The 19094-nt window shown below is 40.4% G+C and overlaps 1 protein-coding gene across 6 annotated transcripts in view; it reads left to right on the top strand.

Moving 5' to 3' along the window:
* Window positions 1-806: 806 nt before the first annotated feature.
* The window catches only part of ltbp1 (latent transforming growth factor beta binding protein 1), a 132054-nt gene continuing 113766 nt past the window's right edge, over window positions 807-19094 (top strand). For 3 of the 6 annotated variants that reach the window (XM_012915745.5, XM_023154858.3, XM_023154857.3), the window contains exons 1-2: window positions 808-1513; window positions 10734-10804. In XM_012915745.5, coding sequence (XP_012771199.1) covers window positions 1170-1513; window positions 10734-10804 — 415 coding nt within the window. In that variant the 5' untranslated portion in view covers window positions 808-1169. Of the gene's footprint in view, window positions 1514-10733; window positions 10805-19094 lie in introns of all 6 variants that reach the window. The other 3 variants (XM_012915748.5, XM_012915747.5, XM_012915746.5) reach the window with 2 other exon arrangements.

The raw sequence follows: 19094 nt of genomic DNA, 5'->3' as shown, positions 1-19094 counted from the left end.
TGTTAGTCTGCACATCAGCTGCATATGTTTTACAGACACTGCTTTTACATAAGCCAGTATACAAGTGAAGTAAACCAAATACAATTTGTTGTGGGACTGCACCACAAAATTGCAGTTTACATCTCCAAGTACACTAGGACCTAGTCTGCTGTATATATAGTATCAATATTAATTAAATGATAATTAATATTTAGACTGGTCAACCAATACAACATGTGTATCATTTAGTGTAGAGAGAGAAAAACTAGTAATGTTAGATATAATAATTATTGTATATGTTATTATATGTTCTATATATTATTCTTTAACCTACACAGTGTGTGTGTGTTGTTGGGGGGGAACACAGTGTGAAAGTAACAGCTTATTTGATCATGGACAGCACAAAGAGGGGATTTCCAAATCCAGATTTATCCAGACTACATTTTTTACGACTTGGTCATGGAGCTAATCAAGTGAGAAACACTGAAAGATATAAAAATATTTTAATAATTACTAATCTGGTCTCCATCAGTGCCACCTGCTGAGAGATGACTCAGTTAACATGTGTAATATTTGTTGAACACAGTCTGCTTATTTATTTTAGAGTTTAGTCATTTAAACTGGAAGTCATTATGTTCTTAGAGAGGCCTAACTGGAGAATGTGTGTGGGTGTTGAGGTGGGTCAGTCAGTGAGTCTGTGTGGGTGGGGGCTTCGGTTTGAGTCCCCTGACAAACTTGGGCCCGAGAAACTCGAAGCAAACGTTCTCGGGGTTGGCGTGTAGACTCCCCCCCTCCTGACGTCACGTCTGGAGGCAGGCTGCTCGCGCTGCTGACACCGTTCACCTCCAACGGAGGAACTTTTTGGAGTTCTCGGGCTCTCCTGGCTCAAGTCAAACAGGCTGAGAGAAACCCGCTGCAGCCCGCACAGCCTCGGCGCTACAGGCAGACAGAGGAGGGCGACGGGCTCGTCTACAGCCGAGGAACACTGCAACGTTACAATTTCTCTTTAATTTGTCAGGGCTAAGTTAGCTCATTCTGATGGTTGGAATTCCGTATCTACAAGAATATGTTGAGGAATACACACGTTTTTCTTACTCGTAAGAAGTGAGGAGGTTTTTTTTACAGAACAGAATCTGGACCCTTTTCCCCCCTTGCAAACTTTTATCTTTACTTCTTCATTGTGTGTGGATATGGCTCGGATATATTTGGGGTTTTTCCTTTCCTTTGGGATGTTTCTCTTCACGCTTTGTGTGTCACCGGAGCGGCAGCAGAGCCAGAGCGGCTTCAGGAGGCTGTACGTACTGCAGCCCGGGCCGGGGCCCGGGACGGCCGGAGCCAACGGCGGGGTGCGAGTCAGCTCCATCTCGAGTCTTCACGGCCTGTCGGGGCAACCGCACACGTATAATGTGGAGCTCACAGCCAACTTTGGCGGCCAGGTCCGGAGCCGCAGGATGGGGAAGCAAGCGGCGTCAGCCCCGCAGCAGCCGGCAGTCCGGCAGGAACAGAGCCAGAAGCAGCTCCTGAAGCTGTCCGGGTAAGAGACTGGCACCGTGTCAAGAGGGAAACAGGGTTTGCTAGCGGGGAATGGATTTCATGACTTTTTGTAAACTTTTATGTTAAAGCAAATAGTTTAGAAAAGCAGAAAATCGAGACACCTATAGGTTATATTACAGCGCTATCTGAGTGGTATGCATAACTTTATTGTGCAATTGTGCATGAAGCGGCTCTCTCCTGCGCACAGGAGCACACCGCAATCATCAGGTGCTGACTTTTGTTTGACGCTATCAGGAGCTGACAGTGTGTATTTGAGTTTGGTTGCTCTCTTAATGCGCAGGTCAAACATCGTCTAACCCGCCTAATGGACCAAGTAGGCCAGTGATGATTGCCCAATAAAATTAGCTGGCTAACACACGACTCTTCAGACAGATAACAGTAACTGAGACTATTTCCAGAGTTAGAATGTGACTGAATCCGTGCTGCACTTTGTTACTCTAAGTGTAGGCCTGCGTTGTTGCAAAGGCTTAGTATCCTCTTGGAATATCCACACAGGTGTGTTTCTTCCAGTCATGCCTCTCCTCTTCAGGGTGAAGTTGACTGACCCTGGTCCTGTTAGTTTGCTTTACCCGCAACAGCAGACAAGTTGCACTTTCTCATCATTCTTATTGGCAGCGACCTCATATAATTTCTTTGTGACTCTTTAATCAAGGTTGTAAAGGTTGTTATTGAATAACAATACTAAATAAGAACAAGAGTTGTCTTAGCTACACTAGACCTACTCATTTGTATTAACTGTTTAATAGGTCACGATTAGTTTAAATGAATTTCAGGTAAGTTGTAGGACAGTATTTATCCACAGTAATTTGTATTTGGTGGTATGGCACTCTTCATTGACTTGCCTGCTATTACAGCTGAATATCTGGATTGCATCCAAGGAGAAGAGCATTAGCACAGAACAGAGCAGGCACCACTTACAACAGTGATGACACTGATTATGTCTGAACCAGCAGGAAATGGAAGAGGGGGTTGGAAAGTGGCTTGCACATTCAAAGCAACTATGGCCAGGCTAAAGCTGCCTAAATAGCATGCACTATGAGATTTACCAGTTGTAGAAGGGTATCAGCTGAGCAAACACTGAATGTGGACTCGCATAGAGATCTGAGATTGTGGCTGAGTTCGACTTCTCGGCCTGCCTGCACTAATGATGCAGTATTCCAACAGAATCACAAAGCAATTTTGTAGTAATTGTTTTTCAGTATAAAACTGACACAACTAAAGGTACAATGAACATACATGTTTGTATGGCGTTGAGCATGTGCTGCAAGAGCAGATTCAATGCTACTTGGGGTGGCTGTAGCTGAGGAGGTAGAGCAGGTTGGTGGTTTGATCTCAGGCTGCTCTGCAGGCCAAATATCCGTTGCTTTCTGATACATCCACTGGAGTGTAAATGTTAGATAGAAAGCATTTAAGCATAGAAAGAAGTGAATGTGTGACTAAGGCATGTAGTAAAGTGAGTGCTCAGGTAGACTAGAAAAGCCCAATACTGTATGAGAACCAGTCCATTTGCTGTATCTTAGTATTGACACTCCAAGTTTCTCTTACAAGTCTTTTCCTTCATGTGATGTTTTGATGGTGGTAGAGACATAGAGGCAATTTCTTAATTACTATTTGAAAACGGTAAATGAACTCGTTCTTATAAAGCGCTTTTCTACTCTATATGAACATTCAAAGTGCTTTTCACAACTTGTACATTCATAGGTGACCTGCTACAGCCTCCATGAGGTTTCAGTGGGTTTGAGATCTGCTAACCATGAAGGCCAGAAGCCACAAGCTAGCAGTCTTATTATGAGCAAAAAATCAAAGCAGTTATTCAGAAATTTTTGGAGACCAGTGAAAAAGAGAAAAGGTCCTGATGTAAGTAATGGACATTTGTTTTGTGATATAAATCTGTTGTTCCTGGTATTGTTTTGTAAGGTTAACTATATGAGCTCATAGTGGATGTACAGTCACCTTCACAGGTAACTATTTGTAGCTCCTCCCAGTACCAGAGAAATAGATTTTCAGTTTTTTATTAGTGAGGGAAGATCCTGTGACCTACTGCTGTTTAGGAGAAATAAAATGTAAAGTTGAATATTTTTTTAATGACAATTATATTTCATATTAATGAAAAGTTGTTTTTTGTTTGTATATGCCGTCAATTAGAGTTCTTAGAGAAAAACTCAGAATCTACAAAAATCACTATTCACACAGTCAGCAAAAAATTGGAAATTGGATTTGGTTAAAAGAAATACACTTGGTGGCTCTCTAGTAAACAGTCCTTCTAAGGGGATACCTATACAGGTACCTATAGGTACAGGAGGTGGCTGATGGCCACTACATGATGCCTACCTCTGTATCCACTCTTAGTGATGAGCTGGCTTAGTTCTATGCAGAACAGCAGTGGGCCATCAAGTCACCATCAAGTGTGTATATTCCAAGCTTGATGGTGACTTGTGTGCCTTGGAATCAGTGTTGTTTTCCACAGTTCCACTGAACACCTGATGAATGTTTTTAACACAAGCTCTCCAGGATCCACGAGCAGGGCGTTGAGTCGTAGGGTTTCTTGGAGCCAATTCAAATCAGGTGTTAAAGTTCTGCTGTATTGCTCTATCAACCAATTACTGGTGCTTTGACACACTGCAATTACTCCCATTGCCCTTCTGAGCTGTGCCCTGGTGTTGATCTGGAGTCTCTTTGTCGGATGTCTGCTATTGTGATGTTGACCACTTCTTGTTCTGGGAGGTTGCTGTGGTCTGCTCCTAGGTCCACCAAGCACTTTGTGTTGGTCGTGTGTAATTCCTTTCTCACAGATATTCTTCCAGTGTTGCTCAGTTTCAGTTCTAGTTGGGTCTGCCTTTTTGTACAACTTGTTGTGCCTCTTATTCATTCAGGACCCGTCTCTCATTTTGAGTCTCATCAGAATCTCGTGATTCTGGCTTCCAGGCTTCTTCTCCATGTTGGAGCGTTCTCATCATCCATTCTTGATTTTATACCCAGGTGCTTCTAAGATTACTGTCAGTGAAACCTGAGCGCTCACTTTCCGTGCTGTATTCATGTCTGCCAACATCTGTTCTGATTGGACTTTGCTAGTGAGCAAGGGGAGTTGTGCCCTTGGATGTGCTTCTCATAATACCTCATATTGTTGTCATTCTTTGTCCGGATAAAACTGTGGGTCTTTGTGGACTGGGTCTAATTAGTCTGTACCATGACTGATGGCCTTTTAATGCTTGACTCCTGGGGCTGATTTAGCATGAACAACAAAATGTTCATACATTTATGTAGACCCTGCCCATTTCTGTGTGGGGATTTTTAAGTAGTGCCATCTAAATGGGACCTGGATGTGGTCTGTATCTTATTTTCCAAAGGACAGTGTTCTTGTTATTCACCGAGTACCAGGATATTGTAGGGTCTTGACCTTAGAAAGCACTTTGAGGCCACTGTTATTGTGATTTGCTGTTATATAAATAACATTGAACTGATTTGAATTGAAATGAAATTGATCTCTAGAGTGTAGTACCAAATCTTAACATTTTTTACTACAACACACAAAATGAGTGACAAATTAACCTGTAAGAACATCCATCCAGTACAGGGTAGCAGGGGGTTGGAGTCTGTCCCGGCTGTCACTTGGTGAGAGTGACAGGATCCACAGTGGTGAAAGAAACAAATGTCCCTCTTTTGACGTTGAAGCTAGCAACAGGTTGCACTAAACATGGCTTTATTTTGGACAGGACAGTAGAACAGACGGGAAAGCAGGGAGGGAGTGCAAGGGAAACAACACACGGGAAGCCCAGGGCAAATTCAAGCCTGGGCCCCTGCAGTAGCCTTCCAGCAGCAGGTTTTTACAGGCTGTAAAAAGATAATTCATCCAGTCTTTCAGAAAACAGTTTGCAAGGGTATCACCACCAGTGTTGGTCAAGTTACTTGAAAAAAGTAATCAGTAACTAATTACTGATTACCGCCCCCAAAAATAATCCTGTTACTTTACTGATTACTTATTTTCAAAAGTAATTAATTACTTAGTTACTTTTTAAAAACAGGATTTACAACCTGAAGAGGTGATAAAGCGATAGATCTTTCAGCCCAATTCTACTTTTTCTGCATAATCCATCATACAAAATGTAATCAAATGGAAAAGTCTCTTTTTTTAACTTGTTTTATCAGTTTTAACCTTTTAACTTTATGCATCAAGCAAAAATTTAATTATATGCAACATTCACTGACTGGAAGAAATTTGTTTAACGTTTAAACCTATTTTCTGCACATTCCAGCACATAAAATATATTTTTGTGTGTGTTTACACTCAGTCTTTCAAATAGATGCAAGTAAAACACAGCAGAAAATAAATAAAATCAAAGACTCAGCGGTCCTGTTGCTCTATTTTCACCTGTAAAGCAGGAGTAGGTAGGCGGAGGTTTACCCTGGTGCAGGTGTGCAGCGGTCAGTGGAAGAATCCGCGAGTTTCTCTGTGAGTTTCCCATCACGTCGTTGCGCACTCGGTGCTTGTTTGGAAGTTTAGGGTTTTTTTTCGCTGTAAAAAGAAGTTTTCTTCCCACGCACGATGGACGCTAATGTTTTTGTCACTTTTTATGGAACCAAACTCAAAGTAAGGTCAGTACTTCCACGCTTTAAACGCTGCACGCTCATACTCTCTCCCGCACTCGATATGTGATCCATTGTTGATCTGCACACAGCTGTTGTCACAAACGTCGCACTCGCTTACGTCACTGTCGTGAGACATTCTCGCAAAAAAATCACGGTTTTAGTAACGCAGTAAGGCAGCGTTCCTACGGGAAAGTAACGGTAATCTAATTACCGTTTTTGCAATAGTAATCCCTTACTTTACTCGTTGCTTGAAAAAAGTAATTGGATTACAGTAACGCGGTAACGCTTTACAAGTAACGCGTTACTGCCCATCTCTGATCACCACTCTGTGAAAGATTGTAAGTGCAAACAACATAAAACTGAAAAGCATTTAGGGATTTCATGTCTTTTAGAGAAACTGAAGAAATCTTTATGTGCAAAGGACAAGAATGAAAATCAGCACTGGAGGATCTTTAGACAACAGGCAGAAAATTAGTGGTAACTGGAAGTTGCTATCAGTGTAAAATATCCATCTTCTATGGTGGTATTGATGGTTTGGGGGTCATTAGGACAGGTGCTGCCATCTGTACAGTGTCTCTTTCAGGGAAGGACTTTTAACAGGACACTGCCAAAACCACATTCTGCGTGCATTCCAGCAGCTTGGTGTGTGAACTGAACTTCAGGTAATCAGTAAAGTCAAACCACAGTTTGAAAAGCAGATTTGTGAATTAAACAACAAAACGTTGCACAAATACATGCAGAGTAAACTACAACGTTAAGCTTGCGTGTTTCCAGCCAAGCGTGAGTCATTAAAACTGCAGACCAGTGGCTGAAGGAGCTGATTTCAATCTGTTTGTTTGTTGGCTTAAACATGTCGAGTAGTTTAGTTGTGTCCTCAGGAATCTTTGGTTAGAATGAAAAGAGGGAAAGCGACCAGTACGGGAACACAAATCCACCAGTCTGTGTGTGGTCTCGCCGCCTGGCTTCAGCTGCTCACTCTGTGGCCTGGCAAAATGTTGGGATGTGTAATCAGTGAATAAAATTCAGCTGTGAATTTCTGTCACCCCTACCAAAAGGAAAAGAGTCTGAATTTTTACCAGAATACACAAGGCTGCAAGTGTGTGTCAAAGTACGAAGTGTCTCCATAACCTGATTTGGTTACAAAATAAGTCTGTAAGTGTGTTTCTGTTCCTGCAGTTATAATTTACAGCATGCTTTTCCTGGTGAACGCCTTGTTCCTGTGCTATACATGAGTGTGTGTTGATAGATTTGAAAACTGTTTTTGACTAAATTATGGGGAAGAATAGACTAATGCTTAAGCAGAGCTCTTTCAGAGCTGACTCATATGTTGGAGCTTCTTAAGAGCGCATGAAAACCCCTCCCCCATTCTCTGGGGTCAATTACTGCAAAGAGTGGTTATAGTTTTCACACACATTAGTCTGCAATCACTGACAATGTGATGCAAGGCAAAACAGCACTGGCAGTATGTGTGAATGGGTCGGGACTTTTCAGCTGAACTTAAAAACCCTCTGCTGTCCTCGATGGCTACGTCTCCCCCAGAGGAGGGAAAAGAGTGTGAAAAAAGAATAAGAGATCACAAACCTCCATCTCATCCTATCCCCGTGACTCCTCTGTCACACAGCCCTCTGTATGTCCTCCTCCACTACATCCTCTGAGATCTTCCTTTTTTCTCCTGCCTGGCACTTCCATATTCAAAATTCTTGTCCAGTATAACCAGTATACCCCTCATTCCAAACCATCTTAACCTTGCCTGTTTAACTTTGCTGAACCTGAGCTGTTCATCTGATGTACTTGTATCTAATCCTGTCGCTTCTACTCACTCACAAAGGAAATCATAACATCTTCAACTCTACCACCTCCAGCTTGGCCTCCTGTTGTTTTGTCAGTGCCACCAACTCCAAAACATACATAACAACTAGGGGTGGGGGAAAAAATCGATACTGTGTAGCATCGTGATATTTTGTTTGCTAATAATGTATCGATACAGGGACAGCAGAAATCGATATTTTGTTACAACAAAGGTTTTTGTGCTCCGACTTCAGAGCATGTCGATCCTTTTTCTGAGCAAGAATCCTGACACTGTCCAAATGTGTTTAACTTGTTTTTTGGCAGCAATAAACATGACAGTTTACTTATTTTAATTTAAGACATGTTTTATTTTAATTAAGTTTAAAACTTTTTTATTTAATGTAAAATTATATTTTGTTTTAATTTACTTTCAAATTCTTCAGTTGCTGAAGGGGCTGCATAGTTTTCATAAATTGCATAGTTCAGAATAGCTATAATTGTGCCAGATGGTTGCATTCAGTTAAGTTGGACTAGACTGTAATACAAACCGTTCAGTTTGTCAACAATAAAACTGAAATGAGAGAAAGACTGAGTGTGAGACTTTGATATTAGATAAAATGAATATTGATAAAGTTTACCTTTATGTACAGAATCTGAATATCGCAAAATATTTTTAAAAATTGCAATAATATCGTATCGTGGGATGTATGGTGATTCCCACCTCTAATAACAACAGGTCTCATTACCATCTTGTAAATCTTCCTGTTCCCCTTTGCTGCTGTCCTTATGTCAAAAATCAGCTGAGACTCGTCTTGGCCCACTCCACCCTGCCTGCACTCTTTTAACCTCTGGGTAATTTAACTCATCTATCTTGACTATCTCTATTCCTTAAATGTTCATCTTTCCATCTGTCTTTAAAACTCTCTCTTTGGCATATACCTACCCTCCCAGTTCTCTTGTCTACTTTCTTCATCTCCCCACTTTTTTTCCTAATCATTTAATTTGGATACTTTCCTACACTTCTTCATTCCACTACCACCTCTTCTTATCCTCTTTTCTCTGTCCAGAGGATATATCGAACACCTTCTTGACAGTTTCCTTCAGCACTGAAGCTGCACTCTCCATGTCATCTGGTATCTCTTCCCTGGATACTAGAGACGAGTTATCAGTGAAGAGTTACCCCATGACTGTCACGGGAACTGCTCTTGCTCTGAAATCCCAGCGTCTCCTCCATGCCTCCTCTGGGATTCCCGCAGAACTGCTAACGCAGTCAGCTGGAAAAGACTCTCCATTGCAAAGGAGAAAACTAATGAATACACTTGCAAAATAAAAAAAGACATGTCGCCTTCACATAATACACAACAAGCAAATAAACCTCATCAGGTGTTTTATTGGTATTGACGTAATTGCGTGATTTTCAGTAAAAAAACAAAGATCGACACTGCACACTCATAGACTGGAGTGACCTCAGTGCAGATATTTTTTGGGCCCTTTCTGCCACGTCATCCCTGAGCAAACACACTATCTCACTCTCTCCCAACAAATTGTTGCATTGATGTCAACAGGTTCAAATACATTTTCCACAAATGACAGAAAGCGAGGTCAGGAAGTACAAATTATTTCCTAGTTGCAGGATAGTCGTCAGTTACAGCAAGATGATGTATGCAGTTAGTTAGCAGAGAGAGGGATGTAAACAGCCTAGAAGACTGACTGACTTTGGAAATGTTCCTTCACAGTAAAGAGATCAGAGTTGTGCCATTTGTTGGCCTCATTTCTTCTGTTCATAGAATTACTGTAGTCTGGTCCAAATATCTGAAAGTAGCAGTTAAGGTAGTGAAAACATCATTGTTAATTAATGCACTCAATTTGTTACTATGGCAGTTAGCTTGTGCAATCTTATTGTCCTGCTATGTCATATCGTCTGTGATGATAGAACAGAGATATGGTGTCTATCTCCTGTCTATCTCTGAGTTCCTATAAGTTTAAAGTCAGCATTAGTTATGACACGTACATTTAAAACGTTATAAAACACAAAAAACTTGAGTTTTTTTCTATGAAATTATTGCAGTTTTTTTCCTAAAATGTCTTTTTTATTTTTCTTTAAAACCCTAATAGCTTTAGGGTAAGGATTACTTATCGTCAGTCAAGGCTTGCACCTCAAAGGGTGAATAGTAATTCATCTGTGTATGAAATTACAGCTGTCAAATATATATGGCTCAGTGCAGTTTGATCCTGTTTTGAACAGACCCGTGTCTTACAAGCTTCTGCCATGTGTCTCAAACTCCTCAAGAGGTTAAGACTAACTTCATCACCTAACCACTCTCTTTGTTGATGATGTTTGTTGGAAACTCTAGCTGATCCAGCTCCTACAGTTTAACTTAACCAAGTCTGTGTGAATCTCTTTAAGATTCAAGTTCGCTTTTTAAGTGTAACAAACTTACCACAATAAACACTGTTTTACAGACAAATCTTGCCTTTCCAGTCATACTTAATGTCACGAGGCCAAACCACATCTCAAGCCCTCTGTGAGCATTCAAGTCTGGAAAACGTCTGCCTAACTATGATGGAACATGTGCATGAAGATCAAACTTTTAGGTGTTAAAAATTCAAATAAACATTAATATGTTCCATTTCTTTATTTAAAACCTACGCTGAAGAAATTTGAAGACGAAACCAGACTGCCAAATTACACACGTGTTTAGGTGCAAGAATGTAGAAAAAGAGGTGATGCTGGGATAGCATCAAGTTATGTGCCAGCATGTACGTTAACTGGCTTTCTATGGTTCTAGTTGTTTTATCTGCCTTTTCTTGTTTGGTGTTTGCAGGGTGAATGTCTGTGGAGGGCAGTGCTGTCACGGCTGGAGTAAATCTCAGGGATCACAGCGGTGCACGATGCGTAAGTTTGCACTGAACACCTTTCAGCACAACAGCACCTTTACATTAAAACTGCTACTCCAGGCTACGTAAGAGCACTAGATGCTGTGTTGCAACTGTCTCTCATTCTTCTTCTGGTTCGGCTCCTGCAGAAGTTCTAAAATCATTTTCTTTCACAAAAATGGGATACTTAACAAAGCAAAAACTGATGTTCTGTAATTGTGTAGATGGGCATTGTGTAGATGAACTACAGATGGGCAACATTTTAAAGCAAAGACAATATAAAGTGTGTTTTTCCTACGTATACTCAGAGTTATGAAAATATACCCGTTTGCAGTGTTAGAAAAAGTCACCAGAAAAGCTTCAGGGTATCTTGACATGGATTCTTTGATTAAATGGAGCTCTGGTGTAAAATAATACCATTATTCTAAAAGATATTCCCTCATTTGGTGCTTTTATGGTATAAACAATTGTGTGGTCGAGGAACGTGGCCAGGAAAGAAATCGAAACCACTGCCTGATGAGCAAGTACTTGGTGGTAGCGAGGAAGATCTCCCAGTTAACAGTGTGCCTTGTATTTTTTCCCATATCGCTAGCAGTCAGTTGCAGCAGCTCCCATTATTGTTTCCATCCATCCATGCATTGTTTTTCCTCTGCAATCCTCTCCATCTTTTATCTGCCGGCTTCTCGTTTAATTCTTTTCCCAAGGAGAACATGCGTCTCGTGAATGAGTCGTAGTGTCTGGATGTTTTACATTTTTAAATTGCTGTCTGCAGAGTCATGAGGAGGTTATTATTGTACCGTCCAACTGGGGAGAACATGAGTCAGAGTGAAAGAGAAACAGATTTGAAATGGACTGTGTCTCTTGGCTCAGAAACATTGTTCAGGCTGTTTTCTTATTTGGGTAACTCACTTGCTATTCAGGAAGTAAACAGCTTTTCTCCAGTGTTGTGCCCATCAGTTGTAGTTGGGAAAGAAGGTTGTTTTCTCTGTAGAGCATCGCCATGTGGTCCCGTTGAACGGCTCTCCCTGTGTTTGCCTCTGGCTTCCTTTAAGACATACTGTCAAAGCTTCTGCTTTTTGACAAAACAGACAACGTGTCTTTTGGCAGCAGTGGATTACCTATGAAGCTTTGACAACTCGTCATTTTTCAAAGTGCAATGCTACTGTTGTGGGGGGCTGTGGTCCCTAACCCTTTTCTTAACCCTGACCTTTAAGTGCCTACTACTATTTGTTAGTGCCTAAAACTAAAAAGCAAGTTAAAGCAAAATAAAAAATATATAAATAAATAGAAACTAATCAATAAGTGGGGAAAAAGCAAAACCAAGAGCATAACACAAAGGTCCAAGTGGGAGGCAAACCACACTCTCCTGGCTGATGAACTTGTGACTAATGCCACAATTTCCCCACAAACTTCCTAATACCAACCAACCTAAAACTATCTTTAGGCCTCTAAAATGGGAAAGTTCTTCTATCAGCAGCCAGCATTGCTGTGGTCCAGATGTTTAAAGAGCAGTTGTGCTTAATGGTGAGACGTAGGCAGCATGTGACAAATGGCCTTACGTGACATGCTGAGATGAGAATTTATGACAACCGCAATCAGGATTTTTTTTCTTAAGTATTTTTATTAATCTTTAGGCATGAAAAGATTAATAAAATACTTAAGAAAAAATCCTGATTGAGGTTATCATAATTCATGCATGAAAGGGTTAAATAACAATAATTACAATGAAACACGTCATACATCTATAGTAACATTAAACGACCAGCGGATGGCAGAGTATGGAGTGACATATGTAGTGGTTTATCTGCAAGTATACCATCAACACTGACACAAAGACAAGAAAACTGCCTTTGAATAGCTGTCCACTGTAGTGACCGCAATGTGAGAAAGGGTTAAATTGACTTTGCAGCTAGTGCCTCAAGTCTACAACACACGGACACCATTGATGAACACTAGTCGCCTGGTTTTGTTCTACTTTTTTTTTTTTTTTTTTTTTTTACAGAACTCTGACGGCTCTTAAATGTTTTACGGTTGAAGTCTAATCTGACCTTTCAGTTCCGGATGTAACCAGTAGTTTGCACCTTGTTGTAAGCCTCTGTATTTCTGCTCATCTCGTGATCGTAGACTCCGGTACACGTGCCTCCTCATGAGCTTTCTTGACTTGGTTAAAAGTTTTTTGTTTTTTTTTATAACCAGGGAAATAATTGTTCGTCATGCACTTCTGTCTTCTGTGTGTCTTCTTTCAGGCCTTTTGGTGTTGCTGAGCTAATCAATGCATTTATTCATTTTTTCCACAATGCACTAGATTGTTGACTTGGCCACTTCTAAAGTTTTTACTCTCTCTTATAGGTCTATTTGGGTTTTTCAGCCTCATGATGACATCTCTCACTAACATCTCTTTGAGTCTTTTATTTTAAATTGCATTAAAAAGTACAGTAAAAAGCTATAAAACAGCTATAAAATACAACACTTTGAATCAACTAATATTATTCCTGCTTTGTTTGTCATGAAACTGCTCCTTAGTCAGTTGTGCTGTTAATTTTGAACCAATGAAAATGGGCGATTGTTTATAAAAAATTGGTGTAATTCTTAAACAGTTCATGCAAAAATATTTTAAAACCCCTTGAATTAAAGCTGAAAGTCAAAGCCACAAGAATTACATCTTTGTCCTAAACATTGTGGAGGGTTCTGTACAAATGACGCTTGACAGCACAGAGAGATTAACTATAATGAGACAAAATGCTGGTGTAAATGTAGAAGAGAGTTGCTGTAAAGAGAACTTTGTATTGTCTGTATTGTTTTGTGGACTCTTGTTGGAAAACTTCTGCATTTAACTTCACAGCTGCCACACAAAACAAACCCAAGTTGGATGCAACACGTCCTGGTTGCCTGTGCCAGAGAGACTGATGCTAACCTTTGTTGATTGTGGATGTGGATCTACCCAAATCCATCTGCTTCCCCTTTGCTAATAAAAATGACTGAACCAGACCCATCCACAGTGTTTGGGCTGTTTGTGCCCAAACACTGTTACAAACATAAAAAACAGATCAGATCTTAATGGGGAAGCAATCATGCTGGATATCTATACTGATACAGACTAAGTAATGTGAAAGGAGTGAAAGGATACCAAACACAAATTGTCTGATGAAAATGATCAACCTACAGAGGGCTGAATTCAAAGACACCCAAAACATCTTCCGTTGGATTTACGTAAGATGAGCATGGGACCAGACCATGGCATCACTTCCTTAATCCTCCAGGAACTGCCTGCATTCTCATGCCACATGAGACAAGGCATTTTCATACACCAGGAGGAAACCAGGACCTACTGCACTAGCGTAAGGTTTGACCCTGGGTCCCAGGATTTTATCTTAATATGTAATGGCAGTCAGGGTGCCGTTGACTAGCCTGTAGAGGTCTTTGTTGCTCTCAGTGGAGATGCCTCCCCAGAGCGTCACTGACCCACCACCAAAACCAGTCATGCTGAATGATGCTGCAGGCAGCATAACTTTCTCCACACCTTTTCATATCTTACACATGTGCTCAGGGTGAGCCTGCTCTCATCTGTAAAAAGCACAGGGTGGTGGACCTGCCAACTCTGGTGTTTCATGTCCAATGCCAGTCTTGCTCTACCGTCCCGGGCAGGGAGCACAGGGCCTACAAGAGGGCTGCAGGACATCCTCATGAAGTCTGTTTCTGATTGGATTCACACCAGTTGCCTGTTAGAAGTCAATTTGTAAGGACAGGACATTCCTTCTTGCACAAAGGAGCAGATAACAGTCCTTGTAATGGGTTAAAAACAGCTCTATGATGCTCTTGAGGCTGTGCTGGGAGGCACAGCACACCTTCTGACAATAGCACATCACACTCCCGTGACCCTGAAAAGGATAAGCAGAAGAGAATGGTTGGATGGATCCCCTCTTTTGATACAGTTACTTTGAGGGAAAAAAGTATCGTTTTTGGTGATAGCCAAAACATTAATGATGAGTTTTTAAAAATCATGTTATTGCTTTTTTATTAGTTAAAATTTCAAGTAACTATAAGGAAAATTTGAAGGTTGACTTTAGCTTGAATAAAACTAAGAGGACTCATTGCAGTCCTAACTTGATTATGAGATGGATAAAGATGAAAAAATAAGATTAAAAAGGTAATTGCTACGAGAGACTTAAATTTGTTTTTCCCAGAATGTTTGAGTCCCTATCTCAGGCAGGTTGTTGAGGTCTTTTCAGAAAAAAAAGCTTCTGTGATTACCACCTCACTGAGACTGAATAGAAGGGGATATGGGAGCAGTTCAGGATCCCTTTTAAAGGCACTAGAAAATATATTCTAATCATTTGGAACTGTCACAGTGTTATTATTTCTATTTGTTCAGTGTGCTGTGATGTTGATATTAAAAACAACAACAACAATCTTATATCCATAAAATCTGTAGTCCTTGATGGTTTTAAGGACCTCTTGGTCTTCTTCTCCTAGTATCTCATTGAGCTGGCAGCTTTTCTGTTTTGTATAAAAGAAATACTGCAAAAATACTGTATTAATAGGCCCAGACAGCCACTCGCACTGTACCCAGAAGAAGCAGGCGACTCGCTGCCCTGCACTGCATGGTGGTAAAGGGGTATGGCCAAGATGAGGGATGTTGATGTTACCGTCTCTTTAGTACCAGTCTTTCAATTTTTTTTACTGCTTTTATTCCCATCAAAAGGATACGATTTGTTTGCTTGCCAGTGATGTGTCTGCGTTGGGCTTAACAGCTTATATCAGCTTGGACTTGAAGAGTTGCAGCATGTGGGTGGAGAGACTGCTTTTGTTTATACAGGCACAGGAAACACTGCAAACCCACAGCACAATGACCAATAGGGGACATTCCTCTGGTGGTTTGGTATGCAGTCTCTGTAATCTGTTCATAGGAGGTCTCATAATCACATGCTGAAGTTATGATGCAATTGACAAAGCAATAGTTTATCTTTGGATTGATAATACCCACCTCAAAGCAAACTTTAATGTTTTTCTGCCTGTGCAGGATATTGTAGTTGGTAAGTAGTGATTTGTTTTGCTGTATTTTTTCTCCGTTTCTATACTGAGATAGGCTGTGAGGCATACATTTCCTTCTTTTAGATTTGGAGCAACTGTGGAATACAATTCCCATTTATTAAATACATGGTTTAAATAGTTTGCACCAGCTGAATCAATATTTTTTATAGCTGTGCATGCCTTGTGCAACAGCCACAGTTTATTTGTGGCCAGTAGGGTTGGGTTCAGAGAGGAGGGTCGCTCTTTAGATCGTAGCTTCACATTCTCATTCATATGGCAGACAGGGCGAAAACATTATGCAAATGCCCTCCCACCCCCAAAGCAACCACACAGTAATACGTGTGACATTTAAAGTGTCGCCTCTGGATCTGCTTACTACTCTGTGGCTGAATACAGCCTGTAATGTATGAAGGTATTACGCACCTTTCTTTTAAATTATGGCTTAATTTTCATTTGGATGCTTCTCCTCTCCTTTCATATTCTGAGCAGGACTATTTATGTCATGTAAATGGAGTTATTTCATGTTGACATGACAAAGAAGCTCTGTGAATGCTTAGAAAAGTGTTACTATTACCACTTTTGGCTGTTTGCTGAATGAAAGTCAGCATTCTGTTTTTGATGTTTGTGTTTGCTCACCTACCTTGAGCAAGTTAGCATTGGTTAAATCAATGATGACATATGGAAGACTGCTGTGCATTTTAATCTGGCAAAACTATAACTACTGTATGCCAGGTGTCTTACAAAAACAGGGTGATCATTGTAGGTACACCTGAGTGTGCACTGTATACTCAACAAAACAGACTTGGATGCAACAAAGCTACCAAAGCTGGATACGTTTATGTGGTTAACTACAGCTAACCCCATTGCGTATTACTTTACAAAGCTAGTGTAACGTTAGCTTTGTTTTGGTTAACTGTCAGTTAAAATCAACACTGATACTAACATAAATTACTATCATAGTTCCTATCTGCTGGCAAATTTGTCTGACAAACCCCACTCAGACATATGGTAGTGTTAGAAACCCAGACATGTCACATCTTCCCTAAGAGTTTTGTTATATTATCTGATGTTATCTACTCAAGATTGTAATTTCCTGTGCTTGGAATTTATCAGTGTTAGCAGGCACACTAGTGTTAGCTAATACTAGCCATAAAAAAGACCGTTCAGGTTTGGATCCCCGTCCCTTCTTAGTAGGCAGGAAGCTGGCTAACCTTAGCTTGCTTGCTATCTAACAATGTTACTACTAAAAATATTATTATTATATATTATAATATCTGAAGCTACGATTCCTTGTTTTGTTGTTCTTACTGAGAGACTCTGTTCTTTAGGGACACTGTTGATGTTATTAATGGAAGGGAAGATGCCATGACTTATTAGTCAGATAATCTAAGAAATTTGTTCTTCAATTTTATTTTTTAGTGGAAAATCCTTCCACCATCCAACTGAGGCAACTGTAAGAGTCAAGAAAGTTCAATTTAAAAAAAAATTATGCTATACATTAAAGAAGCCACCAAACAACCATGTAACCCCAATAATTATCAGTCAGTTCCTTGTGTTCTTCCTTGCTTCCAATAAGTGACAGAAATTGGACAAACACGAATGTTGGGTATTTAGTTACTGCTGCAGAGCAGTGTTTCTCTTTGTCTCTTTGGCATTCGTGGCTGACAACATGTGATTCTGCTACACAGGAATCATCTGATTCAGGCGGAATTATCAGGAGACATTCCGATTAGTCTTCCTCTCTGGATGAAAACAAATGTCTGCAGATTATTGAATTGCAGGGCAGAATAGTGCTTTGTCAAGTCTGCTTGAAGTAAACATGTTACGATTACCTCATTCAGAAAATAGCTTTGCAAAATTTTAGAACTGCTTAGTTTACTTTCTGGAAGATAGCAGCCAGACATGAGGGTAAATAGTGGGTACTTGACTTTGTGTTAAAGTATGCTGATAGCAGGTTAAAATGAAATGTATCTGTTGTCATGTTTGTATTGCCTATTAAGACAGAGTGCAACATGTCCGGATGTCCAGAATAAATGGGGCCCTGTTAAAACAAAATCTTGGGGTGAACATTTTCCTCATTTGTCATTGTGTTTTTATTTTAATGGAAAGGGTTGAGAAAACAGTTAAGAAGAATTGTAGGTCTTGATTGCAGTATAAATTCTAATTGACTGATTGCAACACAATACTTTATTAGGAATGTCACAGCATCACTTTACTGCATTTTGATTTCAGGCATGAAGCAAGTAGCAGTAGAGAATTTGTAGCAGCAGCATCTTGGTATTAACTGTTGTGTTCCCTCTCATAAATACTTAATGGCCCAATCAGTATGCATTAACAGAACGCTTGTGGCTTCACTGTAAGAAAAAATAAGTGGTGTTTTATTTCAATTAAGACATATTAGATATTTACAAAGATCAAGATAAAATGTTTTTTTTATTTAAAATGTATAAATAACTATTTTAGCCATTACCCTCTATTCACTCTTCCTATATTTATTGAGGAGTATCTCACAAGCACCACTGCAGTGGGCAAGTCCACAGTCATGGAAATGAGGAGTGTTTTCAGGTCTTTTCACACAGGTGATTTCTTCTTCCCACTGATGGAAGGGCTTTCAATTTGTCATTTTTTTATTCCCATTTCTGCTTTCAATCGCAGTAGCAGCTAACTGCTCTAGCAGCTTCATCCACTGGAAAAAACCCAAACATACACTCAGCGAACTGGGGTATACAAAAATACCCACCCATGCCCCCTGCAACTCCAGATTGGAACAGTCCAGCCTCTCTCCACCAGACTCCAAACTGTGCATTGAGGTGAGCCTGACTGTATCTGATCAGTGTCTCTCGACCTCATGCACCACCAGGACCTCCACCTTTGACTGCCTCTTGAAATGCTTTGCAACCAAAGCCTCTTCCGGCCCCCCGTGCATGTGATGGGCCTATAGGAGAGCAAGCTTATGTCTCCTCCATTGGGCTAAGACCTTGCAATCAGGTGCTCTCCCTTAAGATCCACGGGTTGGCACTGGTAACTCTATCCTGGGTAGGAGGAACTGGTCCCCTGATAAGGTTCGGTTGTCATATGGGATAACTTTAGCTTTTAACAGAAAGAGTGCTGTTTTAACTTATGGAATATTTCATGTGCCATTTGGCATATTCTCTGATCCCTATTTTCTAAACTTTGATATTAATATATTGGTAATTGTACCTAGCAGAGGGCAGCCTACAAGTACAAGTCAGCCAAGAGCTAATGAATTGTTCCTTAGCTTTATGAATATCTTTGCC

Source organism: Maylandia zebra, linkage group LG13 (genome assembly GCF_041146795.1).
Source record: "Maylandia zebra isolate NMK-2024a linkage group LG13, Mzebra_GT3a, whole genome shotgun sequence".
Lineage (NCBI taxonomy): Eukaryota > Metazoa > Chordata > Actinopteri > Cichliformes > Cichlidae > Maylandia > Maylandia zebra.
The sequence above is the reverse complement of the archived record's forward strand: the minus strand, read 5'-3'. Positions and strand labels throughout refer to the sequence as shown.